Below are 21,709 nucleotides of genomic sequence, written 5' to 3' on the forward strand. Positions count from 1 at the left end.
TCATATGATACTGACTTCATATAGAAACTTTAACTTCACTTTCCGCTTTACAGATGATCTCCAACTGAATTATTAAAAAAATGGTAAATATGTTTTATCTATCCAATCGAACGTATGATGAAGGATACAATAGATCCAGTTAAGTCTCGTTAATATTTATACCTTCATCTGTTTTTTGACAAAGTGGGACAGTTTTATCAACAATTTTCTAAATGAGAAAATTTCTGTACCAAGTCAGGAATATGACAGTTTTTATCCATTCGTTTGGTGTGTTTGAACTTTTGATTTTGCAATTTGACTAGAGACTTTCTGTTTTGAATTTTCCTCGGAGTTCAGTATTTTTGTGATTTTAGTTTTTGATAACAAAACTTTACAACAAAAGAGATAGATTTCAGCTTCAATATTGTTAACATTCATTTATAAGTAGCAACATTTTAGCAGCACCTGTTTATGGAATATATATTTTTAATTTGATACAATATTCTGGGGCTTGTATTTGTTATATTTTTTTTTTTTATTATACAGTATTTATATTAGCGCATTATATTATATCAAAATTACCCTAAGCGTTTTACAACATACCGGATTCCATCCATAAGTATTTACAATAAAATATGAAAGCCCATGTTATGAAATCCTCAAACAATCAGATTTAGAATAAATGGCATATAAAACTATACTATATATTAAATTAACTAATAAACAATAAAAATTATATAAAATGGGCATGGTAAAGTAAAGGAGACATTGAAATCGTTCAAATAAAATAAGTTTAAAAAAAACTTTAAAACTTTGCTTATAAATAATTTGAACAAATCTTTGCTTAATAAAGGCAACAGTAGTATACCGCTGTTCGAAATTCATAAATTCATTGAGGTAAACCAAATACGGTTACAAAACTGAAACTGAGGGAAACACCTCAAACATAACAGGATAACTACGACACAACAGAAACATTCAAATAGAACACACACAGAAATAAACTATAATATAACAATGGCCAGTTTCCTGATTTGGTACGGGACATTTAAAAAAAATAAAAAATGGTGGGTTGAACCTAGTTTTTTTGGCATGCCAAACCTCTCGCTTTTATGGCAATGTTTAATATAATATTAAAATGAAAACATTAAATGATAGGACTTCAATGCAAATAAATAAGAGAACATATAGGACAGAGAAGCACACGAATAACAGCTACCAAAAGGTGTCAGGTTTAAAGTTTAATACGCTAGACGCGCGTTTCGTCCACACAAGACTAACCAGTGACGCTCTGATAAAAGAAGTTCGAAAGCCAAAAACAAAGTACACAGTTGAAGAGCATTGAGGACCAAAAGTTCCAAAAAGTTGTACCCAAATTCAAAATTCAAAAATGACAGTGATGTTCCGTATATCACTTTGCAAATCATTCCATAGAACTGATGCAGCTTTGTCGAATCTCTTTTCTTCATATGTTTTAGTTCGCACACGTGGTGTTGCTAAAATCATGGCATTTTCATACCTGAGTGTTCGCATTGTTTTTTTACTTATTAAGGTGGTACCTAACACCCTTACTAAAATTAATTTGGCTCGTTTAATTTTCTTAAAATTTTGACAAAGTATTTACTATAACCTTTTGACAAAATATAAAAATTTCAAAAAATTTGAACCAACCGTTTAATCAGAAAAATTACACTGGTTATATAGCAGTTTGACAAACACTTATTTTGATCTTTGAGAAGCTTAATATTCCCTTGAGAACACAACGTCATTAAAACGTTCTGCTGATTTTACAGAGTTATCTCCCTGTAGTGTAAGGTACCACTTTAACGATTTATTGTAGATAGACCGGTGCATCCTCGCGTAAAGCCTTGAACACATAGACGAGGAGTGTACATTGACATCGATACGTTAAGAAGAGCCAATATAGAGACTTTAGGATTGGTGTTATGTGGTTGTACCTCCTATTCCTTGTAATAACCATGGCTGTTGTGTTTTGTCCTTGCTGTAATCTTTGAATAGTAGTTGATGGGAGTACATACAGCAATGCGTTCCCATAATCCAAACGAGATTTTGCAAGGAAGCATACTAATGTTTTGCATGCTTCTTCGGTAATAAAAGGACAAATTCGTCCAATGTTTCTTATCTGATGAAAACATGATTTTGATTGTCCATTGCCAAAGTTTTCTTGATATAAATGCTTAGGTTTCACTGACGACGTTTCAACCAACATTTAAATGCTTATCTGACAAGTCCTTCACTCTGTTTTTGTAGCAAATACTATCCGCTCCGTTTAATCCTCGTTTAATTTTAGAAGATTAGAGCACATCCACTTGCTGATGTCAGCTATGCAAGCCTCAAGTCGCTTTGATATGTTTGTTCAATTATCAAGTGGTTATATCCACCACTCATCTTGTATATTGGTGCACTACTAATCTTGTTTATCTTCATGATCAACCAATCATATGTATATGTTTGTACATCTCTCCTTGTTAATCTTGGTGTACTTTTAACATTGTTTTCTTTGAAGTACCTCTCATTTTTTGTATCTTGATGTATTACTCACCGGTGTATATTAGTGCACCACTCATCTTGTTTATCTGATTATGTCATTCGCCTTGCTGTTCATACGTATCACTAAACTTGAGGATCTTGGTGGACCACAGTTGTTATCTATTCGTTTTGTGTGCTTTGATTTTGACATTTCCGTTTTGAATTTTCCTCGGAGTTCAGTTTTTTTTGTGATTTTACTTTTAACCTTTTTATTTTGATGTATAATTCTAAATAAGATGGCTCTAATTAATGGTATTGGTAGAAAACTTTAGAATACCAGATACTGCAGCTGCGAAGTATATTGCAAATTGAACTAATGGAAAACTGCATTTTTTGTTATATTGTAGAAGTATTATATATAATGTCGACAAATATTGCAGATTGCTAATTAGCAATACCCCTCATTGGAATCTTAATTATACTAATAATAATGCTACAATTCTTTAAACTATTTAATATATGTTCATACATTTCGAAACAAATGATGATCTGTTCACATTCTGGTTGTTTTCTTTGGGAGTTTTAAAGAACAGATATGCTTTATCAAGCAATTTTATTTCTAATGGTAAGTTATGGTTTACTTCCATACAACATTAAATTATTTGGCAATAATTCAAATAGTATTAAACTTGCGAAAGCGGACATAAAATCTCAACTTTAGTAGATTAAATCAAACCTGTATAAAAAAAAACTAAAACTGTGCAATCTTTAGATTACTTTCGTAAGAATTTTCATATACTTATACCTTGTTGTTCGTAAATGTAGCCATTGCAATAGTCAATAAATAAACAGATAAACGGGAGAAAAAATAGGACAGAGAAACAAACAAATAATAGCCAAAAGGTAACAGGTTAAAAAATGTTTTTTATACCCAAGACGCGCGCTACGCCCACAAAAAACTTTGATCAGATGTAAAAAGTTTGAAAGCCATAACAACTACAAAGTTGAAGATCGCCGAGGACTAAAAATTCCAAAAAGTTGTGAGGCCAGGACTATCCGCCTGGGACTAACACATCATTATTATCAAGAATAATGCATAGTTTTGCAAACAGCCATATGTATCGAAAAGATGCAATTTTCAAAAATCATTTTTATTAATAAAAAATTAATAAAAAATAATATTAATATATGAATCAAAAACATTTAAGTTTATAACAAGAGTTATTTTGCCATTTATACGATAACTTGAAAATCCCACTTTTTCACCGAGTAGTCAAGATGGCGAATCTGAATTTTGTATTTGCGGATTGTCGAGGTCTAGCTCGACTGGATCTCTTGTCGAATATGTCTTGCACGTAACAAATCTGAAATGACATATTTAAGATACTTCAAATATTTTAACATATATGAGTATCTAAATGCTGATAGTTCATAATTCATTCTTAGACTTGTGTTTTTGTACAATAAAGATGGTACCGTAAAACTGACCTGTAACTAGGTCCATCAATATCAACATTTACAACTATAAAGCATTACAATATATATATTTGCATTTTGTATTTCCTGTAAATTTACAATCTGCAGTTGTAATTTATAGAAAGGAGCCTTTGTCCTAGTTATCGTCCTCAAAAACTTGTATCAAAGCTTACATTATTCATAGCACATACTATTCAAATATGAATATAAAAGCACTTGGGATAGAAGCCAAAACATTTCGAGAGGTCAACCATATACTATGGTCGACAAGAAATCCATCGTCTGTGCAAAATATTTCAAGCTCTAAAGCTCGAAAAGATGTGAATGACTATAATGATAAGTCTAAATAAAGGCAACCGTAGTATACCGCTGTTTGAAAGTCAATAATCGATTGAGAGAAACAAATCCGGGTTACAAAACTAAAACCGAAGGAAAACTACGAAACAATAGAAACACTTAAGTGCAACAAAAAAAACGACAATGCAACACACATAAAACGAACTACACATGTATAAGATAACAACTGCCATTTTCACGACACAGGACATTTTTAGAAAAAGAAATGGTGGGTTGAACCTGGTTGTGTGGTTTAGCCAAAACCTCGCGCTTTTTATTCGGTGAAAAGCTCATCAGATCTTATTTTGGTATGGTGTATACCAAGCTGAATCAAAATAAAGTTTTCCATGATGAAAAAAATAATCAAGATATACTTATGCCCGCGTCACACCGTACCGATTTTTATATACGATGGACACCCGAATGCGAAAATTGTAAGTTCGTACGAAGTTGGTCCCGATCTCGTTAAAATACCAAAAAGTTACCGAAGCAAGTACGATGAATAACGAAGTCTTTACGATGGTGCCGAAATTATATACAATAGCAAGAGATGGACATACGAAAGTTAACCGAAGACGGGTATTTAAGCTTCATATCTCAGCCGAAGCCTACACGATGGATCACGAAGGCTACACGATGGATTACGATGAAGGCGCGATGGCCATACCGAGTAGTCAAGATGGCGAATCTGAATTTTGTATTTGCGGATTGTCGAGGTCTAGCTCGACTGGATCTCTTGTCGAATATGTCTTGCACGTAACAAATCTGAAATGACATATTTAAGATACTTCAAATATTTTAACATATATGAGTATCTAAATGCTGATAGTTCATAATTCATTCTTAGACTTGTGTTTTTGTACAATAAAGATGGTACCGTAAAACTGACCTGTAACTAGGTCCATCAATATCAACATTTACAACTATAAAGCATTACAATATATATATTTTCATTTTGTATTTCCTGTAAATTTACAATCTGCAGTTGTAATTTATAGAAAGGAGCCTTTGTCCTAGTTATCGTCCTCAAAAACTTGTATCAAAGCTTACATTATTCATAGCACATACTATTCAAATATGAATATAAAAGCACTTGGGATAGAAGCCAAAACATTTCGAGAGGTCAACCATATACTATGGTCGACAAGAAATCCATCGTCTGTGCAAAATATTTCAAGCTCTAAAGCTCGAAAAGATGTGAATGACTATAATGATAAGTCTAAATAAAGGCAACCGTAGTATACCGCTGTTTGAAAGTCAATAATCGATTGAGAGAAACAAATCCGGGTTACAAAACTAAAACCGAAGGAAAACAACGAAACAATAGAAACACTTAAGTGCAACAAAAAAAACGACAATGCAACACACATAAAACGAACTACACATGTATAAGATAACAACTGCCATTTTCACGACACAGGACATTTTTAGAAAAAGAAATGGTGGGTTGAACCTGGTTGTGTGGTTTAGCCAAAACCTCGCGCTTTTTATTCGGTGAAAAGCTCATCAGATCTTATTTTGGTATGGTGTATACCAAGCTGAATCAAAATAAAGTTTTCCATGATGAAAAAAATAATCAAGATATACTTATGCCCGCGTCACACCGTACCGATTTTTATATACGATGGACACCCGAATGCGAAAATTGTAAGTTCGTACGAAGTTGGTCCCGATCTCGTTAAAATACCAAAAAGTTACCGAAGCAAGTACGATGAATAACGAAGTCTTTACGATGGTGCCGAAATTATATACAATAGCAAGAGATGGACATACGAAAGTTAACCGAAGACGGGTATTTAAGCTTCATATCTCAGCCGAAGCCTACACGATGGATCACGAAGGCTACACGATGGATTACGATGAAGGCGCGATGGCCATACGATGTCTAAAAGACGTAGTGGACAGCTCTTTCCAGGAAAATATCATAATAATATAGACAAAAGGAAGGATGTGGGGAAAGCAACAAATGCGGCAAAAATATGACATATAGAAAATAAAATGGTTATTGAGTTAACATTCGTGTGACAACAACTCAGACGATACATAAAAAATCAGAATTAGGAAGAAAAAGTTGGTTTCCTATATACGTGTACCAGCAGTGTTGGTGTACGAGGCGCGTTTATGATTTTACTTATGTTACTTGATATGAAAAATTAACAAAAAATAATATTTTACTTTTAAAAGTAAATCCTGAGCCTGTAATAACTGCTTTTCTTGTTCCATTTGAATTATTAGAAACAACGCCTTTCTTGTTCTCATAGAATCATATGATATGAGCACCATGTTTTGTGAACGTCTTTCTTAACTGTCGTATTAGACTGACCAATGCATATCACACATCGCACTTTAAATGTATTTTAGTGCGAATATTAACTTACATTTAGCTGGATTTATTGCCGTCGTAGTTCCATCTTGTCGCCTTCGTTCTTTTATTCGATGGCAACACGACGGGATTACGAGGTTTTCACGAAGTCGTGTTGCCATTGTAAGACCTTCGACGGGTAGCTTCGTGATTCATTTGTGTAGACATCGTAATGTCAAAACTGCCCGATGGAAACGATGGAAACACGAATGCAATACGATGTTCAAAGATGCATTCCCGGTGACATTGCGATGGTGAGGATGGTGATACGAACTCAATACGAATCCTCAACATCGGGGATTCTTTAACATGTTAAAAAATTTAGAACCCTTCTGCCCGCGTCACACTGTCCCGATTTTTACACCGATGGCAACGCGATTATGGAAATTTTCAAAATCGGGACTGATCGTATCCATATGGGGCTATTCGTAGTGCCATGTTTCACCATCGGCCACTTTTTCTAGCCTTCGGGGACAATTTCGGGAAGGGTTCTAAATTTTTTAACATGTTAAAAAATCCCCGAAGGTGCGTCCGATGTTGAGGTTTTGTATTGAGTTCGTATCACCATCCTCACCATCGTAATGTCACCGGGAATGCATCTTTGAACATCGTATTGCATTCGTGTTTCCATCGTTTCCATCGAGCAGTTTTGACATTACGATGTCTACACGAATGAATCACGAAGCTACCCGAAGGTCTTACGATGGCAACACGACTACGTGAAGACCTCGTAATCCCGTCGTGTTGCCATCGAATAAAAGTACGAAGGCGACAAGATGGAACTACGACGGCAATAAATCCAGCTAAATGTAAGTTAATTTTTGCGCTAAATTACATTTAAAGTTCCATGCGCGATATGCACTGGTCAGTCTAATACGACAGTTAGGAAAGACGTTCACAAAACATGAAGCTCATATCATATGATTCTGTGAGATCAAGAAAGGCGACAGCGTTGTTTCTATTAATTCAAATGGAACAAGAAGAGCAGCTATTACAGGCTCATGATTTACTTTTACAAGTCAAATATTATTTTTTGTCAATTTTTCATATCAAGTAACATAATGAAAATCATGAACGCGCCTCGAACACCAACACTGCAGGTTCACGTATATAGGGAAACCAACTTTTTCTTCATTATTCTGATGTATCGTCTGAGTTGTTGTCACACGAATGTCTACTCCATAACTATTTTGTTTTCTATATGTCATATTTTGCCGCATTTGTTGCTTTCTTCCACATCCTTCCTTTTGACTATATTATTTTGATATTTTCCTGAAAGAGCTCTTTTTAAATAAAAGGGATCAACGAACCCATTACCTTACCTATAAGATAGACCAGTAAACATGGGCATAATTATGGGTGATTATTCAGACTAGTCCACATATTTTACAGTCTAAACAAGGCAATGTCGAGCATGGCATCCCCTCGTATGGGGGGTCTCATTGGGGGAGTTCCGATCCCGGATCCCGCTTACTGTTTTGTCAGATTCCCGTATCCCGCTTACACTATATACGTAAGCAATTCTCATTTTTTTGTCATTTCCTGGGTCCCGCAAGACCTCATTTCCCGTTTTCACGACACAATAATTTGACTTTCACGTGTCACGCTTACAAAAAAATCGGTAATCCCGCGTCACACTTAGACCCCAATGAGACCCACTTGTATGTAACATATTGGGGACAAATTTGAACAGTATATTTGTATATGAAACATGCAGAAAATGGCAAATTGAATATGCATATTTGATACATAAACTATTTTTTTTGGAAATCAACCAAAACAATCAGTAACTGGAAATACCTTTAATATTGTCTTTTTAACAGGCAGGTAAAAAATTTAGCAACCAATTTCCTGTGTATAACGCAATTTCAAGGAGAAAAAAACAGGTCCATCTGCATGACCTTGACCTTTGGCCTTGAACGTAAAAAATGTCAGATCATTAAAAGGAGGAACAATATACCAAATATGGTTAAAATCTTTTTAATCATATTGGTTTTAAAGTGTACACAAGGGTGATATTGCTTTGTATTACAACTGCCACTATGACCTTGACCTTTGAACTTTAAAGTCAATAGCGCTGAAGAAATTCTTAACGAGTAACACCATACCAAATTTTGAGCATTTTGGTTCTAGCGTATCCATAACAATTTTATTTACACGCAACTTACATTGAGTAGTCGAGGGGATAATAAACTAAGTTTATAAGAATTAGATTAAAGATCGATTTCCCGCCATGCACGGCAGACTTGTACAGAAACGAAATTCTGTTCGTATCATAAAAAAGTTCAAAACTGGTAGAACGCATTTTAGACATCGTATGGCCATCGCGCCAGCATCGTTATCCATCGTGTAGCCTTCGTAATCCATTGTGTAGCCTTCGTGATCCATCGTTTATGCTTCGGCTGAGATATGAAGCTTACATACCCGTCTTCGGTTAACCTTCGTATGTCCATCTTTTGCTATCGTATATAATTTCTGCACCATCGTATAGACTTCGTTATTCATCGTACTTGCTTCGGTCACTTTTTGGTATTTTAGCGAGATCGGGACCAACTTCGTACGAACTTACAATTTTCGCATTCGGGTGTCCATCGTATATAAAAATCGGGACAGTGTGACGCGGGCATTCCCAAAGCTGTCCCCGAAGGCTAGAAAAAGTGGACGATGGTTCTACGATGGTTAAAGATGGCACCTCGAATAGCCCGATCTGGATACGATCAGTCCCGATTTTGAAAATTTCCATAATCTTGTTGCCATCGGCGTAAAAATCGGGACAGTGTGACGCGGGCATAAAAGACATGAGACATGCACAATCCATATATGTTTCTTTTGACTGTCATTCTATTAAATTATAAGACTGATTTTTCAACTTAGACTGATTCTTAATGTTAATATCAGTATCTTTTGAAACATATTCGTTTATTTTGGATGTCACGAAACCACTTGGTATTTTATTTTACTTACATCATCATAACAAGAGCTATGAAAGGGAATCCAGCCATTACAAAGAACACAAATCCTTTGTGTAATGTAACTGTATGATGATAGATGTTATTAAATAAGGTAGATCCAAAAATTGTACAAACTGTATCTAACAGATATATATTCGAAAACAGTGCACCTGAAAGTAAAAATTAAAGTGTATCATTATTGAATAGTGATTTCAGTTAAAACTATCGACAGTAGTGAAAAGTAGTAAAATTGTGGTTTGGCAGTAGTAAAAACCTTGATAAGGTAAGGTAGTGTAAACGTCGATAGTAAAATTGTGGTTTGGCAGTAATAAAACCTTGATAAGGTAAGGTAGTGTAAACGTCAATAGTAAAATTGTGGTTTGGCAGTAATAAAACCTTGATAAGGCAAGGTAGTGTAAACGTCAATAGTAAAATTGTGGTTTGGCAGTAGTAAAAACCTTGATAAGGTAAATTAGTGAAAACGTCAATAGTAAAATTGTGGTTTGGCAGTAATAAAACCTTGATAAGGTCAGGTAGTGTAAACGTCAATAGTAAAATTGTGGTTTGGCAGTAATAAAACCTTGATTAGGTAAGGTAGTGTAAACGTCAATAGTAAAATTGTGGTTTGGCAGTAATAAAACCTTGATTAGGTAAGGTAGTGTAAACGTCAATAGTAAACTTGTGGTTTGGCAGTAATAAAACCTTGATTAGGTAAGGTAGTGTAAACGTCAATAGTAAAATTGTGGTTTGGCAGTAATAAAACCTTGATTATGTAAGGTAGTGTAAACGTCTATAGTAAAATCGTGGTTTGGCAGTAATAAAACCTTGATATATATATAAGGTAAGGTAGTGTAAACGTCTATAGTAAAATCGTGGTTTGGTAGTAATAAAACCTTGATAAGGTTAGGTAGTGTAAACGTCAATAGTAAAATTGACCTATTTTTGAAATAATGCTCTACAGGAGATGTAAAGTCTACCGACATACCGAGATTGACTTCTGTGGGGTTTATGTGATACCAATTATTTTCACTCCGTGTTTGCTTCTTTATACTTAGTACTTTATTTGAAACAGGTTTAATCCACCATTTTCTACATGAGAAAATGTCTGTTTTGAGTCAGGGATATGACAGTTATTAATTATCCGTTCATTTGATGTGTTTGAGCTTTTGATTTTGCCACTTGACTACGGACTTTTCTTCGAAGTTTAGTATTTTGGGGATTTTAATTTTTAATATCATCTTCAAACAGTTAATTATAAAAAAAAATGTAACTCTATGATAAGCTTAGGATATTTTGGCGTAACATTCGATATTTATGATCTATTTTAAAATAATCAAATGTAAATTTGTCTGTCGTTTGTTTTATGTTAAATTTTCAACAGATATAGGAAGATGTGGTGTTCTTTAACGAGTTTGTTCTTTTATTTTATGTTACCTTGTTTATCTGGGTGCACAGCTCTGGATAAAATGGCTTTGATCAAAGGTACTGGAAGAATCTTAAGGATACCAACTCCCGCAGCTACAAACAAGTAGAAAATAAGAAACGAGTTGATATAGCATTGTTAAAAGATTGTCAAGACTTCGTGTCTCTTTTAAAACTCGTAATTAAGGTAATTAGTTTTCTCTTGTAAGCCATTATTTAAGATATGTTATTCGTTTCTTCAAGACTATCAATTTAAAATTGTAGTTAGCACTGTGAAATTGTCTTTAGGGTACTAAAATTGATTTCATTTTCTAAAATTATTTATATAACTAAACACACATTCTTATTTGGTAATAAAAGCCTCATTTATATCTACGTTTTGAACAGTATCATTTGAAAAAATTCAGGAGGATTTTTAAGTCGTTAAATGTTTACAAGAATGAAATACTGAATAATGATTTGCTATAATAACGATCAGTATGGTACTATTTTTGTCAAAATAAGATTTATAAAAAAACAACTTCCCAGCTACATTATCATTTTAATGCAGGCAATTACTTCCCACTAGCTAATTTCCCTCAAACTACATTTCATTACAATAGCTCTATACCGTACCGTAAAACTATGTTGGTTGTTTGGTGGACTATCGCCAATTATATTGACATCTTATTCACTAACGCCTTATATAGCATATAACTTACATTCATATATCATATGATCAGTCGTTGACAATCCGAATATAATGTAACTTGCCACAGAGGATAGTAAACCAAATATTACAACCAGTTCGTCTCTAATATTTTTAAAACATGTCTGCAAAATTTTGAGAATAGCGGTTCCACCTACAAACACTACAATAGAACTAACAGCACTAAACCACCCGATGTGTTCCGAAGACCAACAAAATGGTGAACTCAAAGTAAATATAGTTGTTATAGATCCCGAGGATGGCATATTATAAATAAAGAATATTAATAAATAAATTAAAATATAGCTAACACCACGGCTTATGTTTTCTACTTTTGTACACAAGGAAAATATTTGTCCTAAAAACACCGACACTTGTATTCGACTTGTCGTTTCACGATGTACTAGAGAATCGTCTAAAGTAATTGCTACTAAAATAGTAAAGAAGAAAAATATTCCACCTGAAATAGCAAAAGGATAAATAAAACCTGTGAACTCTATTAAATATCCTGTCCCTATAAAAGAAATGAAGGCTCCCAATCCTATTACCGCATCATATATCACCATGACAATAGTTCTGTCTTTTCCTTTTGATGTTGTATCCGCAAGCAGTGCACAACTTGCTATACTGAATGTTGAAAATGTCCCAGAAAGTCCTTCAATTGCGAATCCGACTAAAAAGTAATACAAGTTCAATTTAAAATAAATTGTGAGTGTTTTAACTGCAAATGACAAAGTCATCAATGATAAATTCCAGAGTAAAACTGGTTTACGACCAATTCTATCTACCATAGGTCCAATGAAAATAATAAATGGAATAGCGATTCCGTACTCGGCTAGAGTAATATACCATGACCAGTCGGCCGATATCGCTTGTATCCTATCGTCGGAAGTACCATTTACGCCACATGTCTTCGAATCATTTTTTGAAACACTTTTATTTGAATTCGTTGTCGAGTTTTTTGTAGCGTCATGTTGTTTTACATATGCATATATATATTGTGTTTGTGCTGAACCTGCAATTAGTAAAGCAATTGTATTGATCAACGCATATATCATTACTTTCACACGTGTGCTTATCCATGTCGGTCTCTGTTGTTGCGGGATCTGTTGCACTTTCAGTAGAGGCTCGTTCTCATTTCCGCGGAAATCCATTGAGAAATGCTTTCTTTTGTATTATTATTATATTATTATTATAGAACTCTCACTTTTAAAAGGTAGATTATACACATATGGCCGGTCAATGAATGTTTACCTGTATCGAATATATTTAAAATCCTATATTAAATAATTGACAGAACTGGCCAATGCATAGGTCACATTTTCGAACATCTATGGAATTAAATGTCCTACATTTTGAACTTGTTATATGATCCGTATTTAAAAGCAAATGATGCGTTCACCAAAAAATCAATATGGATGTTACACCTGGAATGTTAAAGATAGTTGTGAACGGAGCGATGAATAAGTGTGTAGACTTATAATTACATGTACATATCCTTATTAAATACTACATGTAGAACATTTGTTTTATATTTGTTATAGATTTCTAACGATGAATCAGACATTCGCATACCATTTACTTGTAACACATAATGTCCCTCGAGGGAAAAAGATGACCGCTGACATGATACTAAAATGAAAATGAACAGGAAATTAACAATGAAAATGAACGGGAAGTTTTTGTGATAATTGCACAAAACGTCCTTAATAATTAAGCTTTATAGAATTCAAATACCCTTTTTTCTATTAAAAGCATTGTATTGGTGATCTTAGAAACAGATCTTTGTCTACGTTACTGCTTTTCATTATATTCATGACTAAACAGCATAAACCACTCCATATGCTTATGATTCGGAACAGTCACATTGATCTTGAAACAAGTTTCAATAGCTACGCGTTTCGTCCACATAAGATCATCAGTGATGCTCAGATCAAATTTTATGCGATGCAATACGAGTCGTTCCTTAGACAAAAATAGGAGATGATATTGACAGATATGAGTTATAAGCAGATCAAAAGAAAAATAAGAGAGTGCAGAAATCGATTTCGTTATGACGACTTTCCGCAAAACACGTCTTATAAAGGGTATCATGGGCTTTTTAAAATCATAGAAAGATACAACCACGTTACCTACATTTCAGCATTAAACCTATTACAGGCAATGGTCCTTCAACAGCATGAATGAAGATAATATTAACAAACTGCTTCAGGGTACCACCACATCAAAGTCCCTTTAGAAATTCAAGTCTAAAGTGATCAACACCTCAAACTAATCAATCAACAATATTCATCATGTTAAATCGGGCAGTTTCCGGTCGAAATGCGCATCTGGTGCAAGAAAATTGGTACCTTTAATTTTATCATAGAAGACAAAGATTTTGAACAGGCAATAAAAAATGCGATTGCGTTTTAAATTATAATTAATATTTTGATGAAAGTTAATGTTTGTCAAAGAACACGGTTTAACTTTTACCACTCATGGCCTGGAATTTTAATTTTAGAGTAAATTATGATAAATGTTACGTTCATGTTATTAGTACCACTGGGACGATGCCTCTGCTGGTGGACTCATAGTTCCCGAGGGAATCACCATCCTATTAGCTTCGGTACTGGCATAAAAATACGGATTTTGTGTTATTTAAATCTGTTACATCAGCATGTAAAAATCTTCGAGAAATAAAGATGGCTGCAACTTATGATCCGAAATTTTCTATCACTCACTCAAAGATTCAAACTTTATATCAAACCCCTATAAACCTAACAATTTTCTAGGTTAGAGGTTGCGGTTAAAGTTTCCCTGAAACTGTTTTGCATTCCGGTAAAAATTAGACAAAAACTTACAACACACCTAATGTATAATCTAAAATGTGATGCGTCATTTTTTTTTAAATATAAGTTATTAATTATGCAAATCTTTTGCTTATTTTTTACCCTTCGTAAACCCAATACTACTTTGTTCAGAATCAAAACCTATATTTGTTGATCCTTTGAATATTTCTATACTTAGTCTAATATACCATTTCTAACTAGGAGTAATCTAAATTTTGTTCGAACATATCAAAATAAGAAGATCTGGTATGAATGCTAATGAAACAACTCTCCACCAGTCCATAAGACATACAACAGTTCCTTTTGGTGTGCCCAGTAAAATTCATTCTTTTGAAAGCGCTGTATATGTGTGTTTTTATATTTTTTAAACACCGAATTCAGATATTAACTATCTATTTTGCTTTCGTATTGTGTTATATCAATTAAAATAGATATAAACATGCCAGCAAAAGAGGTGCGCAGTATATATCACAGTGTAGATACTATTCTGTACGCTATCCGGAAGTCGCGATTTTCGAAGCGAGGATTTTAAACTGGCTAACAGAACGGTTTTGTTTTGGTGCTTTTTCTCATCATTTGTTTACTCCTATATCTATAAAGTGCTTTGCACATCTTAAATGTATGTATAGCATCATAAATATGAGTAACTGTAACAAAATCATGCAGTAGAATATAAAATATACGTGTGCATCACACCAACTTCATAGAAAAAAGTGAAATCGATTGACAATTTTGCTCTCGTAGTTCAAAGCAAATAATCTTTTATTGCAAATATTTGCATCAGTTTACAGTTAAATATATACTGTTTCAATATTCCTATCGTATTTAAGTAGAATGTTCGTATTTCAAATACAAAATATGCTTTCCTTGAGGATCCCAAAATAAATTACTGTACGATCAGTCTAAAACTGACTGTATTCTAGTAGCGATTTCAGATTTTTTGTCTGTATGACCAGTCGTGATTTTGAAGAAAAAAACAACAACAAATCGAATTTTTTAACGACCTTGACTGAAAAACAACGGCAATTTGAAGGTGTATACGTGTCTATGTGAAATTATGATTGTGTCCCTGGAACTATCACGTGTAATTTCTTTCATCAGACAATACAAATATATTTCTGATGATTTTTGTAGACGGCAAAATAATTATATTTTTGTTCCATCAGTCTGACTTATAATCAAATGCCTAAAAAGCAATTAATGATTCGCTTGTGGACTTTGTATTAGTGTGTCGTTGCAGTTATCTGTTTAACTATTACATTTTTAAAGACTATTTACACCGTCTGCCGTTGACCAATTGGTGATAACATACATCAAGCCTGTCTCTTTTAAAATGACAAAAAATAGATAGAGAAAACTTTGTTTAAAAACTTTAGGTATTGAGGAAAGAATTAACGAAATTATACTCCGCCACTTCTATAGTCCATGATTTGGAATAAAATAAACCACCAGACTGAAACTAAATTATAGGTGCACAGTGGCATCATTTAATAACGAATATGAGGAAGTTTTATTAATACTAGTATATGGTAAGTTTTTGAAAGTTGCGTATAGTAAACGGGTACCACCCAATAAGGTAGTGGAAAAGTCCTTATCATGAAAATAAAAAACTGATGATTTTTCGAAAAACCAAATAAGAGGTACACAATTGAATTAAATGATAAGGAATCTGAAAAAGATTCATTAAGTTATGACACTTGTCTGAAGGAAGTTGTGGATATAAAATAGGTACGCCCAATATAAGGTTATGACAAAGTCCGTATTTAAGATATGGAAACATCAAAAATATTTTTACCAAAAATTCGAAATAGAACCTCCATAATACATTACTTGATTAAAAATGGAGCAATTTTAGAAAAGTTTAACAATTGATTTTGAGGGTCACGGTTGGAAATACCTGATGGGTGCCCCCATATAATGCAATGTTCACGTCCGTATCTTATATAAAGAAACCCCATAAAAGATTTTTAATAAAATTCGAAATACATTCCTTTTTTTATATAAATAAGGCTGTTAATTTTCTCGTTTGAATTGCTTTACATTGTCATTTCGGGGGCTTTTATAGCTGACTTTATGGTATTGGCTTTGCTTATTGTTGAAGCCCATACGGTGACCTATATTTGTTAATGTCTGTGTCATTTTGATCTCTTGTGGACGGTTGTCTCATTGGCAATCATACCGATCTTCTTTTTTATATTATAATGTATGATACGGAATCCGAGAAAAAAATAATTAATAGTTATACCAGTGAAGGATTCAAGAAAATTGGGTTCCGGCGGTTTGAAACTCTTTTTTAACTTTCAATGCATTTGTATGGGAACATATATTTAGAATCCTCTTTTCTCCTGGATTGGACCCCCTCTCCATTTAAAAATGTCTGGAAACCCCAATGTATATTAAGTGGTTTATGAGGAGATGCGCTTGCAAAACCGGCGAAACATGTTGTACCGGTCCAACGGACGAACGGAAAGACGGACTTCATTATTACTATTAACATATAAGCCATCGCTTTACAAAGTGGTGTACAATTGAGTGTGAAAGAGACAGGTCTACATCCAAAACAAAGTGGAGGAACTGTGATCAATTATAGGCTACAGTACGGCCTCGAATGTTTGTAAATACATGCATTTTTATATAACAATTAAATCTGTGTGTTTGTACAATTTTAAGTATAACGGAGGACATTTCTGAAACTTATATAAACAAACAAACCTTCTTCTTATTTCAGCCACATTCAAACATCCTTATACTTAATGTAGTAAGTCGAGTACACCCTATCAAGCTAAAACATGTTTGAAAAGTTTACAGGATGTGAATTTATTAAAATATATTTGTGTTATTTAGAAAAATGCCATCTTCTAATGTATCGTAAATAACTTTGAAATCACTACTAGAATACAGTGAAATAAAGACTGATCATACAGTTTCAAAATATACAAGCAAGACTGATCGTACAGTGCGAAATTCGAACAAGTGTAATTTTCTTATTTCTGGCTTCAAAGATCTGGCTGAAACTTTTACCACCACTTAAAATATACTTTGTTTAGTAAATTAAGTCTGAATTTTACGTTAATTTGTACAGTAAGGGTGCAAAAAGATTGTTTTTAGGTTCACCGACTGATTTTCCTTAGTGATGCACTTAAAAATCTCTTGATTAAGGCAAAGATACGAATAATGAATGTGCTAAATTTAATTATAAACCATTTGTGAATATCAGTTTCAGCTGAATTAATCATTAAGCAATGTACAGATGAACATCTTACCGTTTAATATAGTATATCCGACAAATTTAAAATGTGATCCAAAAAGTTCTCGCTTCGAAAATCGCGACTTCCGGAAAGCGTACAGAATAGTATCTACACTGTGTATATAGTCCCATGAGAATGTCGACATTCTAAATAAAATAAAAACCAGCATGGATGTAAATCAGGTGACTTTAATCCATCAAGAGTCCAAATGACGATTGTACAATGACAATGCTATGGATTTTTAAATATATATATATAATAAATATTAAATAAAGCTTAAAATAAATGACCTACTGAACTGACCGAATTTCATATCTAAAGAGAACTCACATGACTTAGCATTATGTAACGTATAACATTGTTTTCTGCACATGAATAAATATATTATTTTCAGTTAAAATGAATTAATTGTTGCTGTCCTGATGTTAATAGGCAGAGGAAGATGTGGTATGAGTGCCATTAATGAGACAACTCTCCATCCAAATAACAATTTATAAAAGTAAACCATTATATATCAAGGTACGGCCTTCAACCCGGAGCATTAGCTCACATCGAACAACAAGCTATAAATAGGCCCCAAAATTACAAGTGTAAACCATTCAAACGGGAAAACCAACGGTATAATCTATATAATAAACGAGAAACATGTATTAACTACATAAACAAACGACAACTACTGTACATCAGATTCCTGACCTAGGACAGGTGCAAACATTTGCAGCGGGATTATACGTATTAATGGTACCAAACCTTCTCCCTTTTACTGAGACAATATATAGTATAACATCACAACATAGAAAAACACACGATAAAATAATGTTTATCTTCATAGAGCATTATTTTAATTTTAAATCAGGCCATTTTATAGATTTAAATTACCCCCTTTACCACCAGTTTACGATGCAATTTGTCAGTGTTGTGACCGCATTTCCCCCTGAATTTTGTGTGATGGTATCTTTAGCTGCATATGTAATGTAACATAAAATAACCATATTTTCGTTCCTAACACTTAAATGAGATATTAAGCTAGACCGATGTGATATCTGCTGTATAACAATATTTTGTAAATTCGGGAAAACCAATATGAAAGTTCACCAGTAGTCGAATAATAATATAATGGTCTTACCACAAGAGATACCAGAAGGACAGTCAAACTCATATATGGAACGCCAACACTGTCTTATTATGCCCATTTTTCATTACATGTTGTGCATTTACCTTTATATGTTGTGCATTTACCTTTATATGATGTGCATTTACCTTTATATGATGTGCACTTGTCATCATATGATGTGCAAACACCTTTATATGATGTGCAAATATCCTTATATAATGTGCAAACATCATTATATGATGTGCAAACATCATAACATGATGTGCAAACATCATTATATGATGTGCAAACATACTTATATGATGTGCAAATATACTTATATGATGTGCAAATGTACTTATATGATGTGCAAACATTCTTATTTGATATGAAAATATACTTATATTATGTTGACAGATCCTTATATGATGTGCAAATATACTTATATGTTGTGCAAATATACTTATATGTTGTGCAAATATACTTATATGATGTGTACATATCATTATATGATGTGCAGTTTCTCTTATATTATGTGCAAACATCTTTATATGATGTGTTTGTGTCATTATATTATGTGCTTGTAATTTTATATTATGTGCCTGTAATCTTATATTATGTGCTTGTAATCTTATATTATGTGGTTTTATTTTCTTCATTATGTGATGTCGAAACGTCATTATATGATGTGCTTTCATCGTCGTTATGGTCAATAAACATGATTACGATTAGAATGATTACTGTTTACGTCATAACTGATTCCGATCTGCTTCTGCGGAGTTACCGTTACTACTAATTAGGATCAAATCTGTTGCTACCGTTTGGAAAATGGCTGAGCTTTGAGATAAACCTTGACATGTTAATACCTCGTTTTAAGATGCGAAAAATCACATCTGATATTGTTGGAAAATTGTAAAAATATAAATGAATTGCAAAGTTTTGTTTAAATCGCAAGTCTTTAATAATAAACATACGGAGTCTACAATACGGTTAAGGTTAACAAATTTAATAAATAATTCTTTTATGTCATGCTCTTTGATCGTTTTAACGAGGGAAAGCATTATATTTGTCAATTTCGGTATACCAGTTTCAGTTTCAGTTTCTTGTATATTCCTCCATTAATTGTGGAGGACTACCCAAAGGGTATACTTTGAGCAACTATGTACACCTTAAACATAGGGAAACAATTAATTATATTTTATACAGATGACTGAATTTGGTTATAATGATCACTAAATAATAGATATCATAATTAATTCATAGGATTGTCATCTTAAAGTTTTTTAAACATATATAATAATTTATATGTGCTGGGGTGTAGGAAAATGTTAAGAAACAACTGCATATACATGTATTTACAAGAAGTAAACCTAACGTTAGTAATTTTTCTATAAGAAGATAATACACGAAGTTTAGTATTTTCATTTAGGTAAATATTGCCTTTCTGATCATTTTAGCTGTTCGAGTTTCTCTTTATATATTCTTAAGATAGACACAAACAGTTGGGAATAAAACGGACTCTGATAGAGTAATTGCTCATATAAGGAACCGGTCATTTGTAACCAAAAAAAAAGAGGGGATAGGAAAAGTGGCATTCAATTGTATAAAGTTATAAATTTGCCGCGGTATAATGTTATGCCGAATTCTTCGTCAACCGTAGGCATCAATCCTTACGCCTCGTTTTGCTCACCTGAATTGTTAAAACCTGAAAATTTAGTTTCAACAATTTCTCCTAGCAGAGAATTTTTCATCGGAGGCTATTATTGAATGAAGGTGTGGTGAATATTGATGAAATCCAAACTAAGTTCCCTGAAGTCGCAAACAACTTTCATACTTCAGTACTTTGATTATATATGATCTTGTCTATACCTTGCATTAAAGGTTTCTCTATTATTAGTTATCAAGATAATAGCCAATAAAACAACAAAACTCTGAAAAGCCAAAACTGCCCAAAAAGTACCTTTACTATAGAGTATATTCAGACACATTGCACTTTTTTTTTTTTTTTTTTTTTAAATATATTATGTTTCCAGGATAAACGCAAAACATTAAAAGCCGCTGCCGTAAATCTTCACTTTGAAAAATTCAACAAACACCACTCTCTATCTGTAAGAGAACAACAGGTCTCAGTAAAAAATAAATAAATGCAGTGTTTTAAGTTCATTTAGACACCAGATTAAAAACGCTCAATTCTCTGGTTTTGTTGAATTGATACACACCCTCAAAAATTTAAAGGCTGAAATGTCATTGGCTGATGTAATATATACAAGGACAGAAAATAAAATGACTTGTTTTCAGATTCTTGTATCCAAAGCTTAAACAGATGATCTGTACATTATATATTAATAAATAAATGTGTTAGACACCGACTCTAGTTTGAGGGAAGGAGCACGTGTATTTCCTTGTTCGAAATTTAAAAAAAAACAAAAAAAAATTCATTTTAAATGGAAACAAAGTATTTCGCTTCCCTTCTGAAATAGATAAAATCTCTTTCAAGAAATTTAGAATTCAACATTTACAAAACAACTCCCCCCCCTTTCACATAAAAAATGTCAATGGTCGTACGTTAGCCCTGTTTAATTTAGTCTAGAGGTGAATAGTATATGAGCGGCTTCCCACGAAACCTTTTATATTGCGGGTTACTGCATGTCTCTATAGCTAGTGGTGGTACTTTCGTCGTAGCATGTTAGCATTAAGAGAGAGAGGTCGTGGGTTCGAACCCCGGCCGGGTCAAAACCAAAGACTTTAAAATTCATATTTTCATGCTGCTTCCCAGCTAATTATATAAGCACGCGGGATTAAGGATTAAGAGCAAAAGCTGGTCGGCTCGGAA

The 21,709-nt window shown here is 33.3% G+C and overlaps 1 protein-coding gene across 3 annotated transcripts; it reads right to left on the reverse strand.

Moving 5' to 3' along the window:
* Window positions 1-4,946: 4,946 nt before the first annotated feature.
* Window positions 4,947-13,341, reverse strand: LOC134686828 (lysosomal proton-coupled steroid conjugate and bile acid symporter SLC46A3-like). 3 transcript variants are annotated; one of them, XM_063546643.1, is made up of 5 exons: window positions 12,959-13,341; window positions 11,718-12,377; window positions 11,029-11,112; window positions 9,608-9,764; window positions 4,947-5,046 (listed from the first exon to the last, which is right to left on the reverse strand). In XM_063546643.1, exons 2-5 carry the CDS (start codon window positions 12,268-12,270, stop codon window positions 4,956-4,958), a joined length of 885 nt encoding a protein of 294 aa, XP_063402713.1. In that variant the 5' UTR covers window positions 12,271-12,377; window positions 12,959-13,341; the 3' UTR covers window positions 4,947-4,955. The 3 variants fall into 3 exon arrangements, with proteins under 3 accessions (XP_063402713.1, XP_063402721.1, XP_063402706.1); XM_063546651.1 differs by lacking the exon at window positions 11,718-12,377 and having other exon boundaries at window positions 12,766-13,341; XM_063546636.1 differs by having other exon boundaries at window positions 11,718-13,341.
* Between the last annotated feature and the right edge of the window lie 8,368 nt (window positions 13,342-21,709).

Source organism: Mytilus trossulus, chromosome 1 (assembly GCF_036588685.1).
Source record: "Mytilus trossulus isolate FHL-02 chromosome 1, PNRI_Mtr1.1.1.hap1, whole genome shotgun sequence".
NCBI classification, from domain to species: Eukaryota; Metazoa; Mollusca; class Bivalvia; order Mytilida; family Mytilidae; genus Mytilus; species Mytilus trossulus.